A 21,403-nucleotide genomic window follows, 5' to 3' on the forward strand; every position below is an offset into this window, starting at 1 on the left:
ACAATGCATCATACAATGTTAGCAGTACTCAGCGTTTGCAATGTTTAGCTTCGTTCCTACTCAAGAATCCAGCACAATTAAATCGATCACGATTTTTACTTTATATGTTGGTGGGATAATGCAGTTAGTTTGAGAGAAGTCTACGTACCCGTATATGATGTTTCTCTACCTACTTATGGCAATATACAACGGGACTCTCGAAGAGCTCCGGCAGCGAGGAACTTATAAAGATATTTGGTCAAGCGAGTTTCTAGGCCGCCGATATGGGGGTTCCTCTCAGAAAATCGACAGTATGAACACAAATCTGAGCTAGCCATACAGTCACTTATGGACTGTGAATTGACACAGAAGTCGAGGTGAAGAGCCTCTTTAGGAAGGAGGGCAAGGTACCAGGTAAATTTCTGGGAAGACCCATGGAAAGCTTGTAGAAGAGATCCTTCGGATAACACAAGTGGAGTGATGTTGGCGCATAGATAGAAAAGTTCCGGGATCAGGCTTCCGAAAGCTCGAGAGTGACGCAGAACGAAAAGGATAAACTCCAAAAAATTGGAAAGGTGAATATAATCTTGCTCTTGCATCTGCTCAAAAGCATGAAATAAGCTCTATACACCATTGCGAAGGAATTCGAGCATTTGGCACAGGGCCCGTCGATTCACCCAGGCCGGGTAGGACGGGGGGCTTTGAGTCGGATTCGGATCCACCCTCCGGACATCATAGTGGACCTATTCCTCCATCTGGCCCCTGTTTCGCTCATCTTGAATGGACTCAATCCAGAGCTACTTTCTTCGCCATTTCCGACAGCGATGCCAGCCCCGAGCATTCGGGGACTTCGTTGCACGAGTCGGCATGGGTCAAACGGGAAAACTCGATGCTGTCCTGGTTCTCGTCAGTGAGATTGTTGAGGTCATTCGGTTCGCTCCGACCTTTGTTCTTGTGACTGGGAGCGTACAGCACCAGAAGAATGAACACATAGCAGTTCCACATACCGAGCACGCCCGTCAGGAAAGCCGATGTGTATTCAAGGCTGATATCTTCATCAAATTTCCACTGTCCCTCGGACCAGCGGCTCATGAATAGCGCTACTAGGGTAAGAGCCGCAGCGACGATGGTGGCGGTTAGCAAAAACTTGAATCGGTAGATGATCCCTTCATAGAAGAGTCGTCGAGTCTCGCTCATTCCGGGCAAAGCGGATCGTTTGCACGAGATGTTGGCTCTGACACGTAGACAAAGATGGCACAAGTAGAAGAAATAAACGGCTCCACAACCAGTCGTGATAGTTAAGAACGCCTGAGCCATATCCCGTCCGAGTTTCGTAGACCAGATGGAGTAGAAAGGGTTCGCCAGGTGGATGCCCCTGTAATATTGATCAAGTCATAATTCTTGATCGATCCTCCCGAACACAGGCTCTCTCGGGAAGCGATTGCCGGATTTCAGAGTTTTACCTTTCACATAAATCGAATATGAGAAGCGATGTGCAGCCAATGATGACTCCACAGAATTGTTTCCAATATACGCTCAGACGGTTACGCTCAACGTTATCCTGCGGAAATAGAATCATTTGTTGGGTCATTAGGGAATCGGGACAAAGTTGTATGAACTAATCTGCGGGGCATGTCAGACTTGAGTCTCGAATGTGTAATCAGTTTGCTCGTTTAGAACACCATGAGGAGCGTATTGGGCCGCCGAACAACGATTGACTCACAGCGTTCTCCTGTTTGCATGGAACAAGACAAGATCTCTGTCGGTGAGTGATGCGGAACGCAAGCGAGAAATTTCTGATCTACCACAATAGCTCTCGGCGACGATCAGTCGGATTGATAACTCCAGGGAAACTCACCAGGATGTGCTCTCCGCAGAAAATGAGCCAGAAGCTGAAGAGTGAAGCGTAGAATAGTCCTTGTCGGATGTCATGTATCAACAGCATGTACGGCATTTCGTAGAATAACGTCAGCAACTCGATCGGAACTGGAGAAAATCCGCCTTAATCGTCGATCTCCCGCTTCAGATGTCTGCACTGTCAGATAGAAACCGCTGAACTCACTAGAAACAGCGGGCGGAACTCACCATCGATAGCAGCCATGACGATTGCGAGTCCGAAGATGCTGCACTCAAGCAGTGTTGGAGCCCTTTCCAAGATCTTGATGCGTCGCCAGTACCAAGCCATGGTCGCAATTATGAGCGGTAAAAAGAAGCATTTCATCGTTGTCCAAACTTTGGTGAAGCCTCCGTTCTGATGTATGACGACGAGCCACACTTCGTTGATCAAACCGAAATGTTGGTTGATGGTCATCTCTCGATTGATCGGGAACTTGATGTTTACGAGATAATAATCGTGATGTAGAGAGCCCAATTCGAACAGAGCCAGAGCATCGCAGTTGTAGCCATAGATGTGCTGGAAGGGAATGATTCGCATGATTTTACCGTATTTGAAGACGACCAGTGTAGTTCGCGAGGATCAAATCCCGCGTTGCCTACCTCATCCTGTTGATGGTGATGAGTTCCATTGAGGTCACATCCGAGGGTGCGTTTTTCGGTGGAATTGGCCAACAAATGCCAAGTGTCCGCCGACTCGTGTTTGTCTCGATAGCCCATTTTTATATCCATATCGACCTCCGGATCTTGTTCTGAAATCGCAACGACGGAAATTCAGGACTGGAATCGGGAACACACGAGCTCCAGAGAATTCAGAAGAGAGGTGGGGAATTCCAGAGCGTCTGGGGGTTAGGTAATGAAAACTCACTGAGAGGATTCTTCGCATCGTAGTAGAGCTCAACGTGAAGGACACCCATGAGATTCTGTTGCCACCGTGAGTAGTCGAGGTTTTTGTGCTCGCGGGGCAAAGGCAATTGGAACGTGAAGACGACGTGATTCGCCGTTATGTTGATGTTCTTCTTCGTGTCCTGCGGAGACATGGCCATGGATATTAGTATCCATGAGGAAACTCTCAGCTAGTTTAGAATACTGGCTGCGAATTCAGAGTCGAGTTTCCGGGCCCAAGCGGCGCGCCGAGTGAAGCATAGCGAAAAGGTTCGTCAGAATTCCGAACTGATCGGTATCGGCTGAGACTCTAATACGGGCTCTAAGCAATGAGCAACCGGACGGATACGAGACATAAAGCTTCGTGTTGACATGCTTATAAACTTTCGAAGAGCAGCCGGAATTCTTTGCGGGAAGGCGGCTTCCCCTTCGCTGCGTTTTACCACTCACATCGGCAAGGTTATGTAAGACTTTACAATTCGTAGCTCCTTTGGATCCTCGGGGAATCGCCCATTTCCAGCTGAAGTCTCCGGGCACTGTGGGAGTTTCCTGGGCACAAACTGTCCCAAGAACCTGATCAGCATTCGTGGGTGCTGGAGCTGCAATGAAAAGTTTCCAACGATGCATGAGCTAATTCTGTGAAAGAAAATCGAAGCACTGGAAATCCCCGCCGGTCGCTTCGGAGACTTGAATGCCCACGAAACGCTCAGAGTATACACACAGTCTCAGATCCTGATCTACTTCGAGGTAACCTATGAGGCACAGATTCACCCGGTGATCCGGTGTCGATACTCTGGGAAGGTTCCTCCACAGACTTCCACCACATACAACCCCATCGGATGGAATCGAAGGAACTGCTCGTTAACTGGGATCTCGGATTGCAAGAATTTTGGGAGGGTAAACTCTCATTGCTGAATTCTCGGGACCTGGGACGCTGCTAGCGCCTGTCGAATCCAGACGGGCACCGAATCAACCCCAGGCGGTGGTTTTAGACCGAACAATCATATCAATGAGACATTGACAGATCTCGATTCCTCGCGTCCCCAAGCTACCTATGGATGGAGCAATTAGAACAGTGATCGGGAGAATGCATTGAATGGAATGCAAGTCAGCTGTCATTCGGAGTCCGAGAGACAAGTATTGATTAGTGAAATTCAGGGACGGTGTCGCGATCGGATAAGGGAATACGCCACCCGAGTTCCCGAGCAGGGAGAAGCAATGTCGCGGTTTTCCGACAGACCCGATCAGCTTCAGGAAGCATGGGATTTTCTTCACCGACATGAGGGAATATTCAATGTCGGGTGACTTGAGGCAGAGCAGAGTCGACTCAATGAGTCCCATCTGATAGAGATACCGAGGCGAAGAAACTGGGAACCCCAAGACAATCCATGACATTGCTTCGGACGAAGAGTCGGGAAGAAAACTTTTTTCCCTCAGACCTTCCCCGATCGGATACTCCAACAAAATGATCGACCGGCACTCACCTATGAGACCTCCGAGTAGAAAACACGACAAGAGAGTTAGCATGACGAAGCCAACGATCACAACCAGTTTCCTATTGGAAAGATTCTCTAAAATAGAGCCCGCCATCACTGCGATTGAAGAAGCAGAACGATAGAAGGACAGGATACAAGGACAAGATAGATTCCAGACGCTTCTCGCTCCGGACTCCGACTGCGCTGCGCGCTCGTAAAAGCGGGGTGGCGGTAGTGTCCCACATCAAAACAAAGTCGATCGGCCATTTTTTTTCCGAGGGAGAGGGACAAGCTGCGCGAGAATCAGCCGCCACACCATGTTCAGAATAGAACCGAGGACTCATTGTCACGGTTCCCGCGGTCCTGATCCGTGATTGAATCGCTGCTCTAATGGACACAAGTCGTAGACTGGAGAGCCGTCCCACTCATGGTCCGTCGTCTTTCGGGACTCAGGTCTGGCACGTTCAGAATCACGGAGTCCGGAATGTTTCTTCGACCCAAATCTCAATCAAGGGAGACGACTCTTCACCGCATTCAGCGCGATTCGCACTCACATCGCCGGCTGCGTTTCGCTGGAGAAACTCTTGAGCGTGTGCATCAGAATCAGGAGAGAAAAAAGGGATCTCTCCGGAGATGGCGGCTGACGGGATCGATCGCTGATGACATTGAGGAGAACGGAGAGTTAAGGTTCCCGGTGATCCATCAATGATTACCGGCATCCAAGCTCCGCCTCCGACTCCGTAAATCGGTGCTGGCGTCCTATGGGAAATATCCCTACGCTTTGTCCGTATCTCACATCCTGTAGATCGTTCATCGAACGATGTCCTGGAGATCCCTTTGTTCATTGAGGGTGCACTTGCTCGATGCTAAATCTCTCGATTTTCCTGATACATTCCGTGACATCATGCCAGAGCGAGAGAGAATGGGGTGGGCTGACGATTTCCCGTGGAAATTTTCCATATTTTCTTATCGAAGTCAGTCCGAAAAAAGGGGCAGCTCTTGACTCCATGGGGTTGAGGTATGCGATAGAGTCGATGGATCCCAGGTATTTTGAAAATGTGCTCGACGCATCGACGATTAATTGTGAGAGAATGAGTCGCGGGCCAACCATCGGACCAACCCGGAAGTTCAAACATTCAAAAGAAGATACGATCTTGTTCTCAACATGCAGTTCGACATCGTAAGGGGAGAGCTTCGTCGCTAGAGGAAGAGGCGCGAGTAGTCCGGCAGACAAGCCTGCCGCTTCAAATCAGCTTATGTGTACCATGGTATCTCGGTTCATCGTACGCGCCGCGCCGTCGATCCAAAAATGAAGGAGATGAAAGCTAGCGACCATAAGCTAGCCTTCGGCCGCTTGAAGCCTGCCGTCGGTTACAGCTCCGAGAGGACCCGTCGCGTCGCCAATGAGGTGGGTTATGCGAAGGATTCTCGAGCGTTCCAGGAAACTTCGCGAATGACATCATGTCACAATCGATCCGTGTTGAAGATAGAGAAACATAGATAGCGATGCCTCCGAGTCACTCCGCGAGGACGCATCTTCAATCTCTGGAAGACCGTTCAAACATTCGCCTCGAACCACCTGTCATCGGGACGGAATCATCCGAAATGAATTGAGCCGTCTTCAGGAGAAGCTAGCTAGAAGTCAGCCGATCTCGGATTCTCATATCAAACTACATCCGGGTCTCATTGGACCCCGGTTTGCGAAACAGTACAGAGTTGAGAATCAAAGCGGCTCCGCATACGCTTGCGCACGACCACAAGTGCCGAAAAAGCGCTCGGCTCGTGAGAGCCCAGTGTTTAATCATGGGGACCCATAGTGTACGGGGGTGTGCTCATCAATCAAGTAGAAGGGGTGCCGAATCGGCGCCTCAACATAGGCTTCCCTTTCTCTTAGACAATAGTATAAGAAACAACCTTTCAATCAATAAACACACTGTCGTGTGGAAACTCTACCCGAGTGCTTCTTCGATTCTTCACGAGTGTGGTGGCTGAGCTACGAATTCGCCTTGGTGACGCTGAGCGACAGCGGAGACGACCCTACTGCCTTCGACCCTATCTCACTAACCAATCTTGTGTGCCAGTACAAGCTTTCCAATTCCCTGGTTATCAATCCGCGTTCCGAATTAATGACTGAGAAAAATCGATGTAATCAGACAGGTGGAAACGGTCAGCTTCGGCGAGCAATCGAAGGGGGGCGTTGGTTCTGAGTTCGCGCGCACGACGGTCTTCATGACCGCCCCGCAGGTCATCGTTAATCGTTGGGTTTCTTAGCAAATTCTTGAAGGGTGGAGATGACTGACACTCTGGAACGCTACATAAGCGCGATCAGGGTCTCGGTACTGGGACAGTCAGTTGAACAGCGCACAGGCCATCACTAAGTCCAACGAAACTCCGCGCCCGTAGCCCCGTGTCCCCCGGCATCGTACGTGCTGATCCACCCCCGAGGTCATTCGACGCCCGGAGACAGGATATAAGGTGTCGCAGCTGGGATCGCGAACCTGATCCGAAGAGCTGAGCGATTTCGATAGAAGAGAGTTCAGATGGTAGAGAAGAGAGGACCGCCCGGTCTTGTTCAATTCAACCGCAGAGATCATCGACATCACCGACTTCACTCTCTCATCAACAGATTCCATTCAAGAGTGTTTTCAAATGTTTTTCTTTCACGTTTCCAAGATAGATTCCCTGAAACCGAAGGAATAAAGTATCCCTATGAGACTTCCGGACCTCAAGAGAGCACAGCGGACGATCCCACAAGGTCATGAGCCGAATTCTCGGTCTTGCGGCAATAGCGTAATAGGAGAAGAGGAGCGAAGAGACGAAAGCAGCCGCCGCAGACCATAGACCATTAGCTCGCAGCCACCACCACGATCGGCAGCAGCCGCAGCTACATATGCGCTGTTGACCAAATCAACGGATTGCTTCTAAAAATTGTCCGGTGTCCATGCCATACACTCGTTACACGTTGGAATGTTAGCCCCTGAAGAGAACATCGATCCCCGCCTGGCTGGTGGTGGGCTGCTAAGGGAAATATGGGAAGACTGGAGCAAAAAGTTCGAAGATGGCCAGCTGAACGTGAGTAGTCACTTCTCCGGAAACCCCATCTCCGACTCGGGGATGCTGCCTGGCCTCCCAACTCCGAGCCGAGATCGGGAGGAAGCTTCGCAGTCCCATGATTGTCCAGGAATTTCGCGTGAATGCTCTATGCATAGAGTCTACGGGTCGCCATTGAATGACGACGAAATCGATTGTCAGACTGGAAAATCAGAATCTCCGCCTGATATCGTAAAGAGTGAGGAGTTTCGAAACGCAGTGCTTTGTGGCTTCTCCTCTGACACTGGTTTTGAGCCTATGAGTTCCATGTCAGACCTAGGTGGCGGCGAAGTAACCCGCTCACTAGAATTGATCACCTTCGCCTGGCTTGCTATTCGCTCTCTTTCTTCGATCACTCGTCGGATTTCGAGTCAGGTGCATTTTCTCTTGTTAGTGGAAGTCGCGTAAGCTGATGAGCTCTCCAGAAGCGGTCTTTCCACTGGTTTCGAAGCCGACTCAATGAGCGATCGAGCACCTGCTGGCGCTCTGACCGAGAGGTCAGCCGCAATCCAGCTGTTAATATTCCATTGTTTGTTGGCGCTGGCAAAACACCGAGCACGTCCTTACATAATCGACTGTATCAAAACATCGCTCGAGCTTGGCTTCTCGCTTATCTCTTGGGCGGCGCTTCCTTCCAGAAATGCGTAACTGTTGAATACTGGAGACAAAATGAGTGATCGGAGTCAAAATGAATCACCACCGACCGCTCATCCGTCAGACTTGAGGGGTGGATCTCATGACAGCCATACGGCGATGAGCCAGGGCGTGTGACCTGAGGGATCTGATCCCTCCTCCTAGTTTCGCCTGATGAGCATCGCTCGATCGGTTGGAGATCCATCTCTCACAGCATCCGGAAACCGATATCGTCTAACAGCAGCAGATATATATCCGATCCTCAACAATTTACCTCAGAGGATGATGGGCCGATTTGATACCATTGGTAACCAAGGACGTTCGAATTGCAGAGTTCAGACTTCCGAAGCCACTGGGCGAATCACGTTCCGGAACTGTTCGCTTTGAATCCGTCGCTCAGCTGTCTGAGCCCGAGGGTAAGTCACACGACAGGGACATTTGCATCGATTGAACCCCCTAGTCCCAACTAGCAATGCGCGCAATCGGATTTAGATGGCCGAAATTCGATCACTCGATTTATCATGGGTGGATTCCTCCTGTGAACGCGTCTGCTCATTCGTTCACTCTAACATCTCAATTCTGGTCGGCGAGGCGTGTCATGCATTCAAGATATCGTTCCCTGACACAGAATATGCTTCCGGGTTCTCGAAGCGAAGCGGCACTGTAGACGCGCCCGGAACCGAACGAATGATGTGTGATTAAGGGATTGACGCAGATCTGACCGCCAAAGCTCCAGCGAGAGCTCTCTGGATTTGCTCCCGTTCCCATTGTCTCGGTGAATACTCTTGCAGCCCGCGACAGCTCGACATCTGGCTCTACGAATACATCGCCCGCTGCCTGTTTGTCGTTCTTTGAGTATCGAGACGACTGCCGCGAGCTTCTACGCGCTGGTCGTGAACTCTCCAATGTCGTGGTCATCGAGAGCACGGCCCGTTCACTAACAAGGAGGAGGGAACTGTACAAGACTTTCTCTTTGTTTGGACTTTCGACGATCGCGCTCTCTTATCCGCCGAGATCTTCAGTATGACGCGAACGTTGCGCTCGAGAGCGCCGATGCAGACTGATATGAAAATGACGCGAGCATCTCAACGTTGTGTTTCAATCGGCGTTTATTTTCAATTTCGTCTGAGCGCATCCCCCCTTAGCGGTCTCTCTGTCCGGACAACATACTCGCTGCTGAGGAATAATCCCGTTGCGGTACAGAAACGATTATAATGACTATCGGGTAGAGCTCCTGAACAGTTTAATTCCCCAATGTTCGAGTAATCACATTTAGATTCGAACGCAGTATCCTTATTGGAGCGTTTTCACATCTTACCATCGCGGGTAAGATTCCGGAAAGTCATTAGAGCCAATCGTCTCGTCGATGTGGTCGTCGCGTCGGTCGCCGCTCTTGGAGAATCGACATAGATAAACTGTCCGAAATTCAGGAACTCTAGTAATGAGCCATGACGCTCGAACGAATTCATCGCGGGGAACACACCTGAACTCCGTCGGCCCTATACCTGAATCGACGTCTTGCTTCGCGCATAGCGGGAGAGTGAGAGGAGGTGGGGAAATCTGTTGGCTGAATTCATGAATTCCGATTTCCATGTTTCAGTTTGACGAGCAGGCAATCAACTACACATTATTACAAACATTGGAGAAGTTCATCACCGGATCACCAGAACCCAGCAATGTTGTCAAGCTCTTGAAACAGAAAGAGAGCCCCCCGTCTTTCTGTGGACGCGTCTTCAAAGCAGGAGAACCGACGTATTCCTGCCGAGATTGTGGGGTTGATCCAACATGTGTCATGTGCGCCGCTTGTTTCAAAGTGAGTGCATCACAACTTCATGAGCCGACCCACAACATCTCGATCAAGTCGATCTGATTTCCGATCTCCTGGCTCACGTCAAATCCAAGTAACATTATCGTAGGGATGTCTGACGATTCCTCATTTCTCCTAGGCGTCCGAACATGGCCAGCACAAATACAAGATGAATATTTCTCGGGGCGGCGGATATTGTGATTGTGGAGACCGCGAAGCGTGGAAGAAAGCCCCCACCTGCGATATTCATGATAAAGAGTTGAAAGTCGACGAGGAAGTTGTACCACAAGATATGCAGGCTCGGTTGCGGCTCGTCGCCGAAACCGTCCTCATTTACGCGTATCAGTTACTTACCTGGAATAAAGACTTGGAGCTTCCGACCGACCTTGAAGTGACAAAGAAGAAAGGTCTTTACGTAATGATGCTTTTCAACGATGAAACCCACACTTACGAGCAGGTCAGTAGGTTCTAGCCTTGAAATCGATATCCGACCCGAGTACTTGAGCTTCTGGCTCACCGATAATCTCCCACCCCCAGGTGATCACTTCTCTGTCTCGGGCTATCGAGGCCGACGATAGAGAAGCCATGGAGTACGCAGCGACGGTGGATCGCGAAGGTCGCTCAATGATCAAGATCGATAGTTGGACGGTATGCTACGCTGTGAAAAATGCGATCGAGAGAACAACCGGACGGAACGGGAATAAACCTCTCAGGACTGCTGTGATGACGGTGCCTCTAGTTACTCATCAAATTTTCGCCGCGAGAGCGATCCAGTGGATCGACAACTTCTGCAAGCAACTTCGAGGTGGGTTCTGAGAACGATGTCTCTGCTCAGATTGGGCACCCTGAACCTTCGACCGATGAACGGAGTGTAAACCACGCGAAATTTTGAAACGGAATCAACTTGCAGCTTTCGCACGTATCGTGGGTCACGTCCTCATCACCGTCCCCACGAGTCCCATTGATATTTACCCGTTGGTCCGCTGCGTGATGCGGCACGATACGCAACTATGGAAAAGCGCACGCCAGCTGTGGCATCAACTCATCATTAATGGCATACTTATGGACCCCGAAAGCAAATTGAAATTTGCCAAAATGTTTGCTAGAGACTATCCCGATTTGATGAAGGAGTTCATCGCAGACGATCATGAACATACGGTACGCTTGAGTCTCAAGACTCAGATATTGATCCGGTTTCGCGCATGAGAGAAGTTTGAAGTTTGCTCGGTGTTCTTCTTCGCCGTGCTGCCGCCGATGAGCTACCGTTGATTTCCGTCGAGGCATCGAACCGACATCCTTCTCACGAGCAATTTCAGAGCAAGCATGAGAGTTCGATGACCGGAGCGGTCTTTTTGGTGTGACTTTTTATATTCTATGGTTTCGCATGCTTTTCTCAAGCACGTACTCATATCAGTTTCTGCGCCTCGAGGCTCAACGGTCCCATACGTTCTGGCGGAGCGATGAACACCTTGTACTCACATCTCAACCCGCGTCTATGAAACAGTACCATGGCTTGGCGGAACCTGAAGGCAGGGGATTTCCTTTGCAGATGTCTGTGATGAGCTTATCGGTGCAAATATTCAGCGTTGTCAGCGTAGCACACACCCTTATCGCGGAAGATGGAGTGCTCTCGGCTCTGATGCGCACTTTTCTGTCAGAATGCGCGGTTCACAAAAATCAAACCACGGGCAAATTAGCCTTCGATAGGAATCACACAAGTACCAGTTTCAAGTGAGTTCGGAGCTTTACTGTATGTAGATCTGTACGTGTATCGATCGCTCAATAGCTATCACTATAATTTTCAATTTGAAATCTCGGGAGCTCAATTGGTTTGAACCGAGTGCGTGGGTTGCTCTCGATTGATCTGGGGTTATCCCTGCTTCCAGGCGTTCCCAGTTTGTTCTCGGAGATTTGAGATACCTTCTCTACGTGAAACCGACGGAAGCTTGGAGTGACAAGCTGCGGAAAAGTTTCTCATCTGGTTTGGAATGTGTTCTCGAACTCCTCTCGGAAATGCAGTGCATGGATTCTGTGGTCCGCCAAGTTGGTCAGCATGTGGAATTCGAAGCCGAATGGGAGACGGGCATAAATATTCAATTGAAGCTCAGTCCAGTCTTGTCGATTCTACTCGAATGGTGCGAGATGGATAAGGACATTCTCATTCGAGCGATAAGGAGAACCCTCGACCACTTGGTCCACGCGGATAAAAGCTGCAGTCGTGAGTTTCTCCTGCGAAAAAAAACGCGTTTAGATTACTATTCCATCCTGGATCATCGACGGACATCTTGCGATTCTGTGGCCGCTTCTCAGACTTTCCTCTCCATTCACAGACGTAACTTACGTGGAACGCTCGTTGCCTGGTTGTTATGAGAAGGAAGTTTCGTGCATCGAGTACGATGTGTCAACCCAACCAATGTCTGTTCATCTTCCACTGTCGCGGTTCTTGTCTGGATTGCTCCTCTCAACGCTCAAGTTTGGAATGGATTACTTTTCCCATCAGCTCGAAATCCAGAACAAACCTTCGCTCATCCAAATCATGGAACAACCCTTGCGTTTGCAAGTCATGGTCGCGCAGTTCCGGGCAGGAATGTGGCGTCGCAATGGGTACTCGCTACTCAACCAGGTGTTCTTCTACGCGAACTTCAGGTTGCGGGCAGAAACTTTCGACCGGGACATTTCCTTACTGCAATACTGCGCAGCCAAAATGAATCCGAACGAATTCCTGATTCACGTCCTGAATAAGTTCGATCTGCTTCACTGGTTTGTGAACTCACATACTGCCCGAACCCCCGTCGAGGGATCGCCGGATATGTCGGGCCCGTTGGCGGAAGATTTCCTCTCGCTGATTTTGTATTTGGTCGCCGAACGTCACCTTCCGGGTGTCGGCGAAGTCACCGAGACGGACCGTGTCAAGAAAGAAATCATTCAATTGTTGTGCATGGAGCCGTTACCGCATAGCATCCTGGTGAAGCAGTTGCCGGCCAGATACGATGACAGTGCGATGGAAATCGTCTTAGAAGAAGTTCTGAGAGAGATCGCCACCTTCAAGCGAGTCTCGAACGCCATGGGGAAATACGAGCTCAAACCGGAATACTACCAGTATTTCAATCCGTTCTTCTACCATTATAGCCGTGAGGTTGGTGAAGATCTTCACCGCGGATTCGTCCGCGTATGATTCCATCTCAAGGAGAATTCCGCGTGGCTACGGCCAAAAAGACCGTCTCTGCTCGAATCGATCAAGCTGTTCGTTTCTTTTTCTCAGGAGCAAAGTAAAGCGGAAGAAGTTCAACTCAAAAGAAGGAAAAACGCCGGTCTGCCTCCTTTCTGCCCTCCGGCTGTACTCCCGAGCTTCTCGCCTGAGTTCAAACCAATCCTCAACATTCTAGACTGTGATGTGTTCCAACACGTTCTAGACGTTATCCTACGCCGGTGAGCTGGGTGAATTTTTCTTTCCAAGAGAACGAATAATAATCGAACTCCTGTAATCGGATTGATTTGAAATCGAACGTTTCGATTCATGTAGGTGCCACGAAAGCTCGCCGTTGTATTCTGACGCACAACTGGAGAGAGCTCTCCATCTTGTCGGAGTTGGTCTTGACGAAGTTAAACGCGGAAGTCTTGGTCAAAAGTTCCTCGATCGAGTCAAGGGTATGAAAGAAATGTTCGAAACGGCCAGCAGGAAGCTCGAAGCGAGTCCTTCACTGCTGGCGCTCCTGAATCACATCATAATGAGGATCAGCGTCCCGACGAGCGGGGAATGCAGCGATACCACGATGACGACAGCTGGGCCGGAGGACTCGAGTGGACGCAACAAACGAGGACGCAACGCTGAGCTCGCGGCGGCGCGTCGAGCGAAAATCATGGCAGCCATGTCCGTCCAGCAGAATAATTTTTTGCAAGTGCACGGTCATATGTTCGAAGAGACCGGAGAAGGGCCACAAGACGAGGAGGAGGACAAACCGAAATTCATTTGCATCCTGTGTCGAGAAGAAGAATTCGTCTCCGTGCAGGCCAAGAAGAGCCTCGTCGTGTCGGCTTTCGTCCAAAGATCAGCTGTTCTCCAGAAGTCCGCCCGGGATAATCCGGCCGAAAGGTTGGTTGACGGTCTTCCGTTTCGGATGAATGGCCCCCGCGATTCGAGATCCCTGGTAGTGAGTGATGGGCGTGAGTGGTTTCCGGCAGACGGACAAGCGAAGGGGGAAGGTCCCCTGCTCCCCAGGATGGGAAGAGGTCCTTCGTTCATTTTCTGTGTATAATCAGCGAATCGAATAGAAGATGAATGATGATGAATGAATCCAGCATCCCGACTCTGAATGAATGAGCATGCAGCCTGATAGGAGTCAATGTGATGAATGGGGAGCGACTCCACCGATGCATGCGACCTCCAGTTAACATTGTTCCATCTAGTGTGATTTTCAGTGCACCTCTGGGACGAGGACTCCCGCCCTCTGACCTACGCGGCGGAGCCCACATCTCCACGTGCGGCCACGTGATGCATTCGTATTGCTGGCAAGCTTTCTACGAACTCGTTCAAACCAAAGAACGCCGACGGCCGGTTCGATACGGCCGTCACGTGAGTTTCGACGTCGCTCAGGTTAGTCGGGTCGAGAGCTTCATCCGGATACTCCGATTTTTTTTCATGACCAAAATCTCCACTCGTCTCTGAGTTCGCCTCGACCGATGACTGAAGCTGTCTCTTCTACCCGCAGGGCGAATTCCTGTGTCCTCTCTGCGAATGTCTCTCCAACACAGTGATCCCGTTGGTGCCGTGCCAAAGGGACGAAAAGTTTCAAATTTTTCCCGAAAAAACTCTCTCCGAGTGGCTCGATAACGTGAGGACGATTGCTGATACCGCAATGCCCATGGGGACGGAGGAACCTAGTGAATTGAGTCGAGGGAAGCTGTGGAGGCCTGCCGATGGAGTCGCTCCGGACAACAGACAAATGTTGCCCCTCAAAGCCGAAATGATGTTGCACCGCTTCGTGCAGGCCACGAGTCAAGTGGTCCTGGGAGACGAAGACGATCCCTTCCTCGCGCTTGCGTGGACGCTGGCGTACACCATCCAAGCCACCGAATGGTGCATCCGTTCAGAAGACAAAGCCCTGTTGGCTGATATATCCTCGAGAAAACTCTACTGCTTGGAGAATATGGTGAAGGCTACTCAAGTTGTGTCTTTGATGGGAATCACCAATGGTTCGAACGTCGCTTCGGACTGCCTACAAGCTCTGAGGTGAGGTTTTCCCGTAAGGAACTCATTTCGCGGGGCTCTTCGGCCTATCCTCCGGAGGGAAAAGAATCGGACCTGATCTTCCGAAGGTCACAACTTAAAGGACTCTGGTGTTTTTCGCAGATGCATTCTCCTACCTCAAACCGAAGTTGACTCCTGCATCTTGGAAATCGATCCATTTGGGCTCCTATGTCTTCTGCACTTCTCACTCCATCGAATCTCCGACTACGACACGTTCTCACTGAGCAAAAACCTGCTGTCGCTCGTCACTGCTTTACACATGGTCCAAATAATCATCTCGCTCTACCTGCAAATGGACAAGCAGGAAGAAGTACCTGAAGCAGAGCCGACAGCGCAAACTTCTTTAATCGACGTAGCTCGCGTCAACGAGTTCGCGGGTAACGTCAAGTTTCATCTTAGTGGAATGACCAGCTGCGATGTCCTCCCCCGATGAAAACAATTCAGCAGAAAACTGTTGAGTAGAATTCTGAGAACCCCCTCCCTTTCCCTCAGGTGAAGTTCTCCTCGCTGCCGGACTGTCGGCCAACTCCAGATTTCCGCCGGCAGCTCGTGTCATGGACGCCCTCGTGCCGTTCTTGAGGGCCACCGCGATTCTGCAATATTTCGTCGCGCCTAAAGAATGCAGCGGATGGATGAGGAATAACAATCTAAACGACCCCACAAGCCTCTGTTCATTCATCGGGCTCTCTGTTGAACATTTGGATTCGATTCTTCGATGTCGCCCTCTGAGAGAACTTGCATTGTCCTGGGCTCGCCAGCCGAAAGTTCTCCATCTGGCGACATCGCACTGGAAGCCCATTTACCCTCTCCAAGTAAATTCGTTAATTTCCCTGCCGGCGGATTACTCGGAACTCATAAACTATGTATCCTTGCTGACTTGTCCGAGTTCCGACGGTGAAGTCAACATCTTGGGGGACGAGGTCCGAACGCCGACCATGTGTCTCGTCTGTGGCGCGGTTTTATGCTCTCAGAGCTACTGTTGTCAGACGACCATAGGCAACGCACGTGTCGGTGCTTGTGTGGCTCACACTGCCAAATGTTCGGCTGGAGTGGGAGTTTTCCTGAGAATCAAAGACTGTCGAGTCATGCTGCTCGTTGGTGATTCAAAGGGCGCTTATCTGACGCCGCCGTATGTTGATGAATACGGAGAGACCGATCCTGGTCTCGCCCGGGGGAATCCTCTTTCTTTGTGTTCCTCGGCCTACATGCAGCTGAACCAAGTATGGTTAACCCATGGAGTGCCAGAGCAGGTGAGTGATATCCGGAATTCTAGATCGATCCTCCGCTTGCCGTTTCGGGAGTGCGGGGTTCCGCCCTCACGGATCAAAATAAAAGCTGCTCCTGTGAGCTCGCTCCGCCGAGCGAGCAGAATCTGATCTCCCATCCTTGGGTTCCAGGTCGCCCATGCCCTGGAAGCGTCAGCTAACCTCAGCTCAACGAACTGGTCTCAGATGTAAAAAAAAAACACCGGACTATCATCCGTCTCCATCTCCGAGGTCCGAGTCATATGGATGGGATGACATACGTACATATCTCAAATATATATATGCCTTCTCCCTGGTAGAACTTTTGCGGGATCTACGTAACGAGGCCTCGAAAAACTAAGGTTCCCACCCCGTAGAGATTCATACCCTGGAGACAGTCAGAAGGAACCGGTCCGAACTCATCATTTTCTGCGCCGACCGACGGAACTCGTACCAATAATGAGTGGTGGCGGACGAGCGTAGACTGCTCCGAACCCCAATCCTCGGAATACACCCATCACGGGGAGACCGACGCGAAACAATCGAGTTAGCGAGATTAAACCTCATTGATGCGTGGATTCACCGATGTATGTTTCTTGAATAAACGCATCCTAAGCTTGTTGCAAAATCGAACTACTTCTGAAAGGGGCCGGCCTGATTGACTCATCGATACAACTCGGATGTCTTTGCGAAGGATTCACAGCGTTTTTCACCTCCCTCCAAAAGGGACCTGAGGAGAGCAAGACTTTTCAAGATCGTCGGAAGCAATCCGTGTCGGAAAAACACTCAGAGGAGCGACCTGTTTGTCGAAAAGAGAAGAACACGTCCAGATGTATACAGAGCGTTTTTGAGATCGTAGACCAAGGCACAACTATTCATTCATACAGAGCATCTCTCAATGGAGGGTTCCTGGAACTTTCGCTGTAGATCGAGCTCCGTGCTTCTTATGAGCATCCTGCTAGACGTCGGATGTCCGAGTCGTCAGTCATAATTCGTAATTTACAGTGAGGAGGGTATCCGATGTAACTAGGGTCTCTGGGAACACATGTCTGAACTATTTGAAAATTGGCACAACCACTGGAGTTTCGAGGAGAGCTCCGCTAGCTGCAGGACGATATCGGCTTGCGGGTGTCTCTCAGAGAGAAGCCTCTCTTTGAGCGATGGCGGAATAGTGCGATTGGTTTCGATTAGCCTAGAACCGAAATATCGAGTTATTCGGGACGATTTCTGGCGAGTACATGATATGATTGCCCACACGGCCGGGCTCGTGGATATTCACGAGGAGTTCCTTATCTTGCTCCTTTGGAAGATCGGCTCACCGATTGACAGATGCGATATTCATAACGACTTGCGAGATGATCATGCGTCGCCATCGCTTCAGGTTTTCCTTCTCCGTCTGGGTTTCGGCCCGTGATTTTTCCAAGTCGTATCGCAATCTTTCTAGCTGTTCTCGAAGAGTCATGTTGTCTTTTTGCACTACGGACATTGTCAAGTCTTTTTCTCGAAGGACCGAGACCAGGGATTGCAGCGGGCTGTTATCTGTGGAGTCAGATCCTGTTCCATACTATGCACAGTGCCGTCAGTTGGGTCGACCGATCTTGAGATCCCCTAAAATCATCTCGACCCTAAGCCCGATATCACCCGGAAACAACGCTCGAAGATCCCTGCCGGCATTGTTTTTCGAGAGAACATTCGCAGACCCTCGAGTCGCCGGAGGTTCCCGCGAGCGAGAATTTGAATTTTTGCTGTAGTAGGCTATCATACCCTGATACACAGACTCACCAAGGGGTGAATTGACGCGGTGACTTCCTTTGGACACTCGGGGCGTCGACTCCAGGATCCGAGGGCTCGTCATGTTACGCTGGAGTTCTCGGAGAGCTTCTTCACTGACCTTTTGATATTCGGTGAGACGTTCATTCAGCATTGTCACGTTCTCATTCGTTCCCTATAGAAAATACGAAGGGCACCCTCCTGAGCGTAATCAAGACTGGGAGTCTCTCGCGGTGATCTCTTCCTCATATTTCATTAGTACATAGTATTGCAAACGCATGGCTGGGGACCCTCATTGTGACTAGCTACCCAGTCTTCAGGATCGCCAGACAATAGTTCTGAGCGAGCCAGGTTTGATACCCACTCAAAGGAAGCTCGAGGCACCTGACGGGTCCGCTGTCAGCAGGGGGTCAGAAAGTTTACGAAACGTCTGAAGCGCGTGATAGCTCACCAAAATCGCCGTTGACAGTCGGTTGACCTGCGCGACTAGTTCGCTCTCGGTCGCCGACGTTAGCGATTCATCCGAATCTCTCCGCTTATTGTCCATTATCTTACACTCTGCATTCAGATTCTACATCCTCGGTGGAGATTCGGAGTTTTCAAACTTGAGATAAGGCTGTCAGTCGCCACAGCTGAGCAGCGAGACTTTCCGTCATTTAAAATTATTTCATGGAACTAGGGGATTTCGAATGAGAAATAATCATAACACTGCAGGTAGCGCGACGAAACGCATTTCGACTTCGGAACTTTGCAGATTCTATGGCTCTCCGCTGATTTGTCCAACCCGCTTGCGGAGCCCACAGGTGAATCATCGTTACCCGTTCTCTCGGAATTCCGAAGTCCAAGGGGGAGCTCCCGATCGAGGACTCTCCACTCCCCGAATCCTCGCCTGAGATCGACGCATCAAAAACTCAGAACACCGCATCCACTCACTCGGAGCTGCGTTGGAAGCTGAACATGTCAGAAGAAAGTTCCAAGCCAGCTCAGAGCAGCTCACTGTTCAAGACTCGAGCTCGTCCAGGAGGCGGCATCCGAACTAGGAAAGAATCGTCAGACGGTGAGTGAAAATACTCTGCATGTGAATGAATTTCGAACTAAGGACACAGAAGTTCCAGATCTGTCTTCTGTCCGGGGCTCCTTCTGATCACTCCTTCGGGGAACTGCCGAAGGGGATTCCGCTCTAGATTGAAGGGGGCTACCAGACCAGTCCCCAAATTCCCAACGTCTAGACTCATATGAATTTCTCCCGTGAGCTAATGTATTGAATTGTTCCCGCGACAGAGTCTGATGGCGAGCAATCGTCGGTGAAAAGAGTGGAGCGCAAGAAATCGCGCGGCTTGGTGACAGAGAATACGAACAGAAAGAAATGGAAGCAGGACGAAGAATCTGTGGTCCATTCTTTCGCGTCGAACAAGCAGAGAGCGGGGCCATCTGATCAAGGAGCAACGGCCACCATAGAAATCGACACCGAATTGGACAAGGACGCGAGAGCGATTTTCGAACGAGCTCAGAAGGTCAACGAAGACCTCCAAGGCAAGGAAGATGACAGAGTCTATCGAGGGATCAACAACTATACCCAGTACATAACGAAAAAGGACTCTGCTGCTGGCAGTGCCGCGAAGATGAAAGTCAAGGGACCGCTCCGAGCTCCAACAAATATTCGCAGCACAGTACGGTGAGCAGGCCAATCTTTCCCAGGACAAGGCAGATCCCACCGACGCTGTCTCCGCTAATCTTCCTTCATCTCTTATATTGTGCATTCCATAAATTCCAGATGGGATTATCAGCCAGACATCTGCAAGGACTTCAAGGAGACGGGATTCTGCACTTTTGGTGATTCGTGCATCTTCATGCACGACCGCAGCGATTACAAGCACGGGTGGCAGTTGGATCGAGAGTGGGACGCGAAACACAAGAAACGAGCTCAAAACGGGGCTAGCGATGACGAAGACGACGACGACGAATATCGCATTCCCTCCGATGAAGAAGACCTTCCCTTCGCGTGCTTCATATGTCGCGAGGATTTCGTTGAGCCTGTTTCGACAAAATGCAAACATTATTTCTGCAAGAAGTGCGCGCTAGATAACTTGAAGAAGTCGAGTCGCTGTTTCGTGTGCGCTAAACAGACGGGAGGAACTTTCACAGCGGCCCGAGAGCTGGAAGAGAAGCTCAAGAAGCGGAGGGATCAAACCGCTTGAATATCTGTTATCTGTATACGGGAGCGAGAACTCGTCCGAATGAGAACGAGAACTCATTTTTGTACATAAAGTGAAATGTCCATTAAATGATTGAAACGCGTCAGAATGGGAATTCCCTATCCTACGGAAGAGACCGGGTTCATCTGAGGACCTTGCCTCGAAGAAATTTATTAACATTTCGGCAGCTACTTTACTTCGCGACAAAACAACATTGAGAGGAAACGCATTACACTACAGGGGCCACTTCCACTGATCGGCGGAGGGTTTCGTCTCCAGGGGCAGCCAGGGCTTCCATTGTGCCATTCGCCGGGCGAGCATCAATTCGTTCTCGGCCTGCGGAAAATGAAAATTGAATTTCACGATCACACTGCGAACGGTTCCCATCAGGAGGTATTGGCAGGATGGTACGAGTACTGACCAGTTTGATGCTCTCCTCCACTTGGTATCCCAACTTCTCCTCCAGTTTACCGATGTCTTTCACCGTGAGGACATACTCCAAGTTTCGCTTGATTAAGGCCTCGGTATGCTGCCGGTAAGCGGCCTCCTTCGGGGCGCTCTCTAGCGACAGCAATATACGATTGTACAGAGCAGTCAGTATCTGAAATCAAGGAACGGCTTCAACTTCGAGAGCGACCCGTCGAGTGGCTGACTCTGTGCCTTCCATTAGCGAGGCTCCATGGATAATACGGAACATACCTTATGAGGACGGGGTTCAACTTTCAAGCCGGTGAGGCCCGTCGTCTGCGGGGGGATTAGAGTTCATTAAAAAAAAATCACTTGGGGGTATGTGTCAGTCTCTTGACTCTCGGCTCCCGTGAGGAAGGCATACTCCCTGGACATACTCCCTGATGTGATTCGGAGCATAGAGAATACTACCCGTAGTATTCCCGAATTCTTCTCTCGGGAATAGTGACACAAGTGGCAGAGATTTCCAAGAATTCGAGCGAAGACGGTGCTCATGGAAGGGGTCGGGAAGATGCTCGCGTGACCCGCAATTCCTTCGGAGATAGCGCGGAGGGGTCTCTCTGGATTCAGCCAGAGCCGCTACGACTTCAAGATACCGCGTCAGATCACTGAATCCGTTATGATATTCCTCACCTTCTTGAGGACACCAGCCATGTTCTGTGTTTTGTTGCCGAATCTCTCTGGGCCAGGAACGGATGAACGCATTGCTGTTTAGA

The 21,403-nt window shown here is 50.4% G+C and overlaps 5 protein-coding genes across 5 annotated transcripts; 2 read left to right on the plus strand and 3 right to left on the minus strand.

The window, feature by feature from the left end:
- Positions 1 to 186: 186 nt before the first annotated feature.
- On the minus strand, positions 187 to 4,459 carry wls (Wnt ligand secretion mediator). Its single transcript, XM_029112201.1, has 9 exons — positions 4,242 to 4,459; positions 3,208 to 3,356; positions 2,741 to 2,900; positions 2,476 to 2,624; positions 2,065 to 2,392; positions 1,838 to 1,965; positions 1,703 to 1,711; positions 1,443 to 1,540; positions 187 to 1,354 (listed from the first exon to the last, which is right to left on the minus strand). Exons 1-9 carry the CDS (start codon positions 4,345 to 4,347, stop codon positions 766 to 768), a joined length of 1,716 nt encoding a protein of 571 aa, XP_028968034.1. The 5' UTR covers positions 4,348 to 4,459; the 3' UTR covers positions 187 to 765.
- Positions 4,460 to 7,076: 2,617 nt separating this feature from the next.
- On the plus strand, positions 7,077 to 16,559 carry Ubr1 (Ubr1 ubiquitin ligase). Its single transcript, XM_003745825.1, has 16 exons — positions 7,077 to 7,304; positions 8,288 to 8,371; positions 9,556 to 9,768; positions 9,902 to 10,219; positions 10,300 to 10,567; positions 10,673 to 10,920; positions 11,312 to 11,493; positions 11,649 to 11,980; positions 12,093 to 12,898; positions 13,025 to 13,191; positions 13,286 to 13,855; positions 14,182 to 14,356; positions 14,472 to 14,992; positions 15,113 to 15,387; positions 15,503 to 16,260; positions 16,408 to 16,559. The coding sequence occupies exons 1-16, from the start codon at positions 7,200 to 7,202 to the stop codon at positions 16,465 to 16,467; spliced, it is 5,082 nt and encodes a 1,693-aa protein (XP_003745873.1). The 5' UTR covers positions 7,077 to 7,199; the 3' UTR covers positions 16,468 to 16,559.
- Positions 16,560 to 17,280: 721 nt separating this feature from the next.
- LOC114828352 (uncharacterized) lies at positions 17,281 to 18,675 on the minus strand. The gene is made up of 4 exons (XM_029112161.1): positions 18,476 to 18,675; positions 18,037 to 18,199; positions 17,574 to 17,793; positions 17,281 to 17,446 (listed from the first exon to the last, which is right to left on the minus strand). Exons 1-4 carry the CDS (start codon positions 18,569 to 18,571, stop codon positions 17,281 to 17,283), a joined length of 645 nt encoding a protein of 214 aa, XP_028967994.1. The 5' UTR covers positions 18,572 to 18,675.
- A 51-nt stretch (positions 18,676 to 18,726) lies between these two features.
- On the plus strand, positions 18,727 to 20,323 carry mdlc (RING finger protein mdlc). The gene is made up of 3 exons (XM_003745827.2): positions 18,727 to 19,081; positions 19,306 to 19,699; positions 19,799 to 20,323. Exons 1-3 carry the CDS (start codon positions 18,982 to 18,984, stop codon positions 20,220 to 20,222), a joined length of 918 nt encoding a protein of 305 aa, XP_003745875.1. The 5' UTR covers positions 18,727 to 18,981; the 3' UTR covers positions 20,223 to 20,323.
- Positions 20,324 to 20,361: 38 nt separating this feature from the next.
- On the minus strand, positions 20,362 to 21,378 carry ND-13B (NADH dehydrogenase (ubiquinone) subunit ND-13B). The gene is made up of 4 exons (XM_003745743.1): positions 21,321 to 21,378; positions 20,919 to 20,963; positions 20,641 to 20,820; positions 20,362 to 20,555 (listed from the first exon to the last, which is right to left on the minus strand). The coding sequence occupies exons 1-4, from the start codon at positions 21,339 to 21,341 to the stop codon at positions 20,454 to 20,456; spliced, it is 348 nt and encodes a 115-aa protein (XP_003745791.1). The 5' UTR covers positions 21,342 to 21,378; the 3' UTR covers positions 20,362 to 20,453.
- Between the last annotated feature and the right edge of the window lie 25 nt (positions 21,379 to 21,403).

Source organism: Galendromus occidentalis, unplaced genomic scaffold, assembly GCF_000255335.2.
Source record: "Galendromus occidentalis unplaced genomic scaffold, Mocc_1.1 scf7180000077485, whole genome shotgun sequence".
In the NCBI taxonomy this organism is placed as follows: domain Eukaryota; kingdom Metazoa; phylum Arthropoda; class Arachnida; order Mesostigmata; family Phytoseiidae; genus Galendromus; species Galendromus occidentalis.

Bases quoted from the DNA above. Each gene is read 5' to 3' on its own strand.
- ND-13B (XM_003745743.1), bottom strand. From the start codon at position 21,341: ATGGCTGGTGTCCTCAAGAAG. The intron at 20,964-21,320 runs GTGAGGAATATC...ATCCCCCCGCAG, and splicing joins TGGCTGGTGTCCTCAAGAAG to ACGACGGGCCTCACCGGCTT. The intron at 20,556-20,640 runs GTCAGTACTCGT...CATTTTCCGCAG, and splicing joins TGGAGGAGAGCATCAAACTG to GCCGAGAACGAATTGATGCT.
- Ubr1 (XM_003745825.1), top strand. From the start codon at position 7,200: ATGTTAGCCCCTGAAGAGAACATCGATCCCCGCCTGGCTGGTGGTGGG. The intron at 11,494-11,648 runs GTGAGTTCGGAG...CCCTGCTTCCAG, and splicing joins CACACAAGTACCAGTTTCAA to GCGTTCCCAGTTTGTTCTCG. The intron at 13,192-13,285 runs GTGAGCTGGGTG...CGATTCATGTAG, and splicing joins CTAGACGTTATCCTACGCCG to GTGCCACGAAAGCTCGCCGT.
- mdlc (XM_003745827.2), top strand. From the start codon at position 18,982: ATGTCAGAAGAAAGTTCCAAGCCAGCTCAGAGCAGCTCACTGTTCAAG. The intron at 19,082-19,305 runs GTGAGTGAAAAT...TTCCCGCGACAG, and splicing joins TAGGAAAGAATCGTCAGACG to AGTCTGATGGCGAGCAATCG. The intron at 19,700-19,798 runs GTGAGCAGGCCA...CATAAATTCCAG, and splicing joins AATATTCGCAGCACAGTACG to ATGGGATTATCAGCCAGACA.
- wls (XM_029112201.1), bottom strand. From the start codon at position 4,347: ATGGCGGGCTCTATTTTAGAGAATCTTTCCAATAGGAAACTGGTTGTG. The intron at 3,357-4,241 runs GTGAGTGCCGGT...TTTTCATTGCAG, and splicing joins TCTACTCGGAGGTCTCATAG to CTCCAGCACCCACGAATGCT. The intron at 2,901-3,207 runs GTGAGTGGTAAA...ATGTCTCCGCAG, and splicing joins TCTTACATAACCTTGCCGAT to GACACGAAGAAGAACATCAA.
- LOC114828352 (XM_029112161.1), bottom strand. From the start codon at position 18,571: ATGGACAATAAGCGGAGAGATTCGGATGAATCGCTAACGTCGGCGACC. The intron at 18,200-18,475 runs GTGAGCTATCAC...TATTTTCTATAG, and splicing joins GACTGTCAACGGCGATTTTG to GGAACGAATGAGAACGTGAC. The intron at 17,447-17,573 runs GTGAGCCGATCT...TTTCGGTTCTAG, and splicing joins AATATCGCATCTGTCAATCG to GCTAATCGAAACCAATCGCA.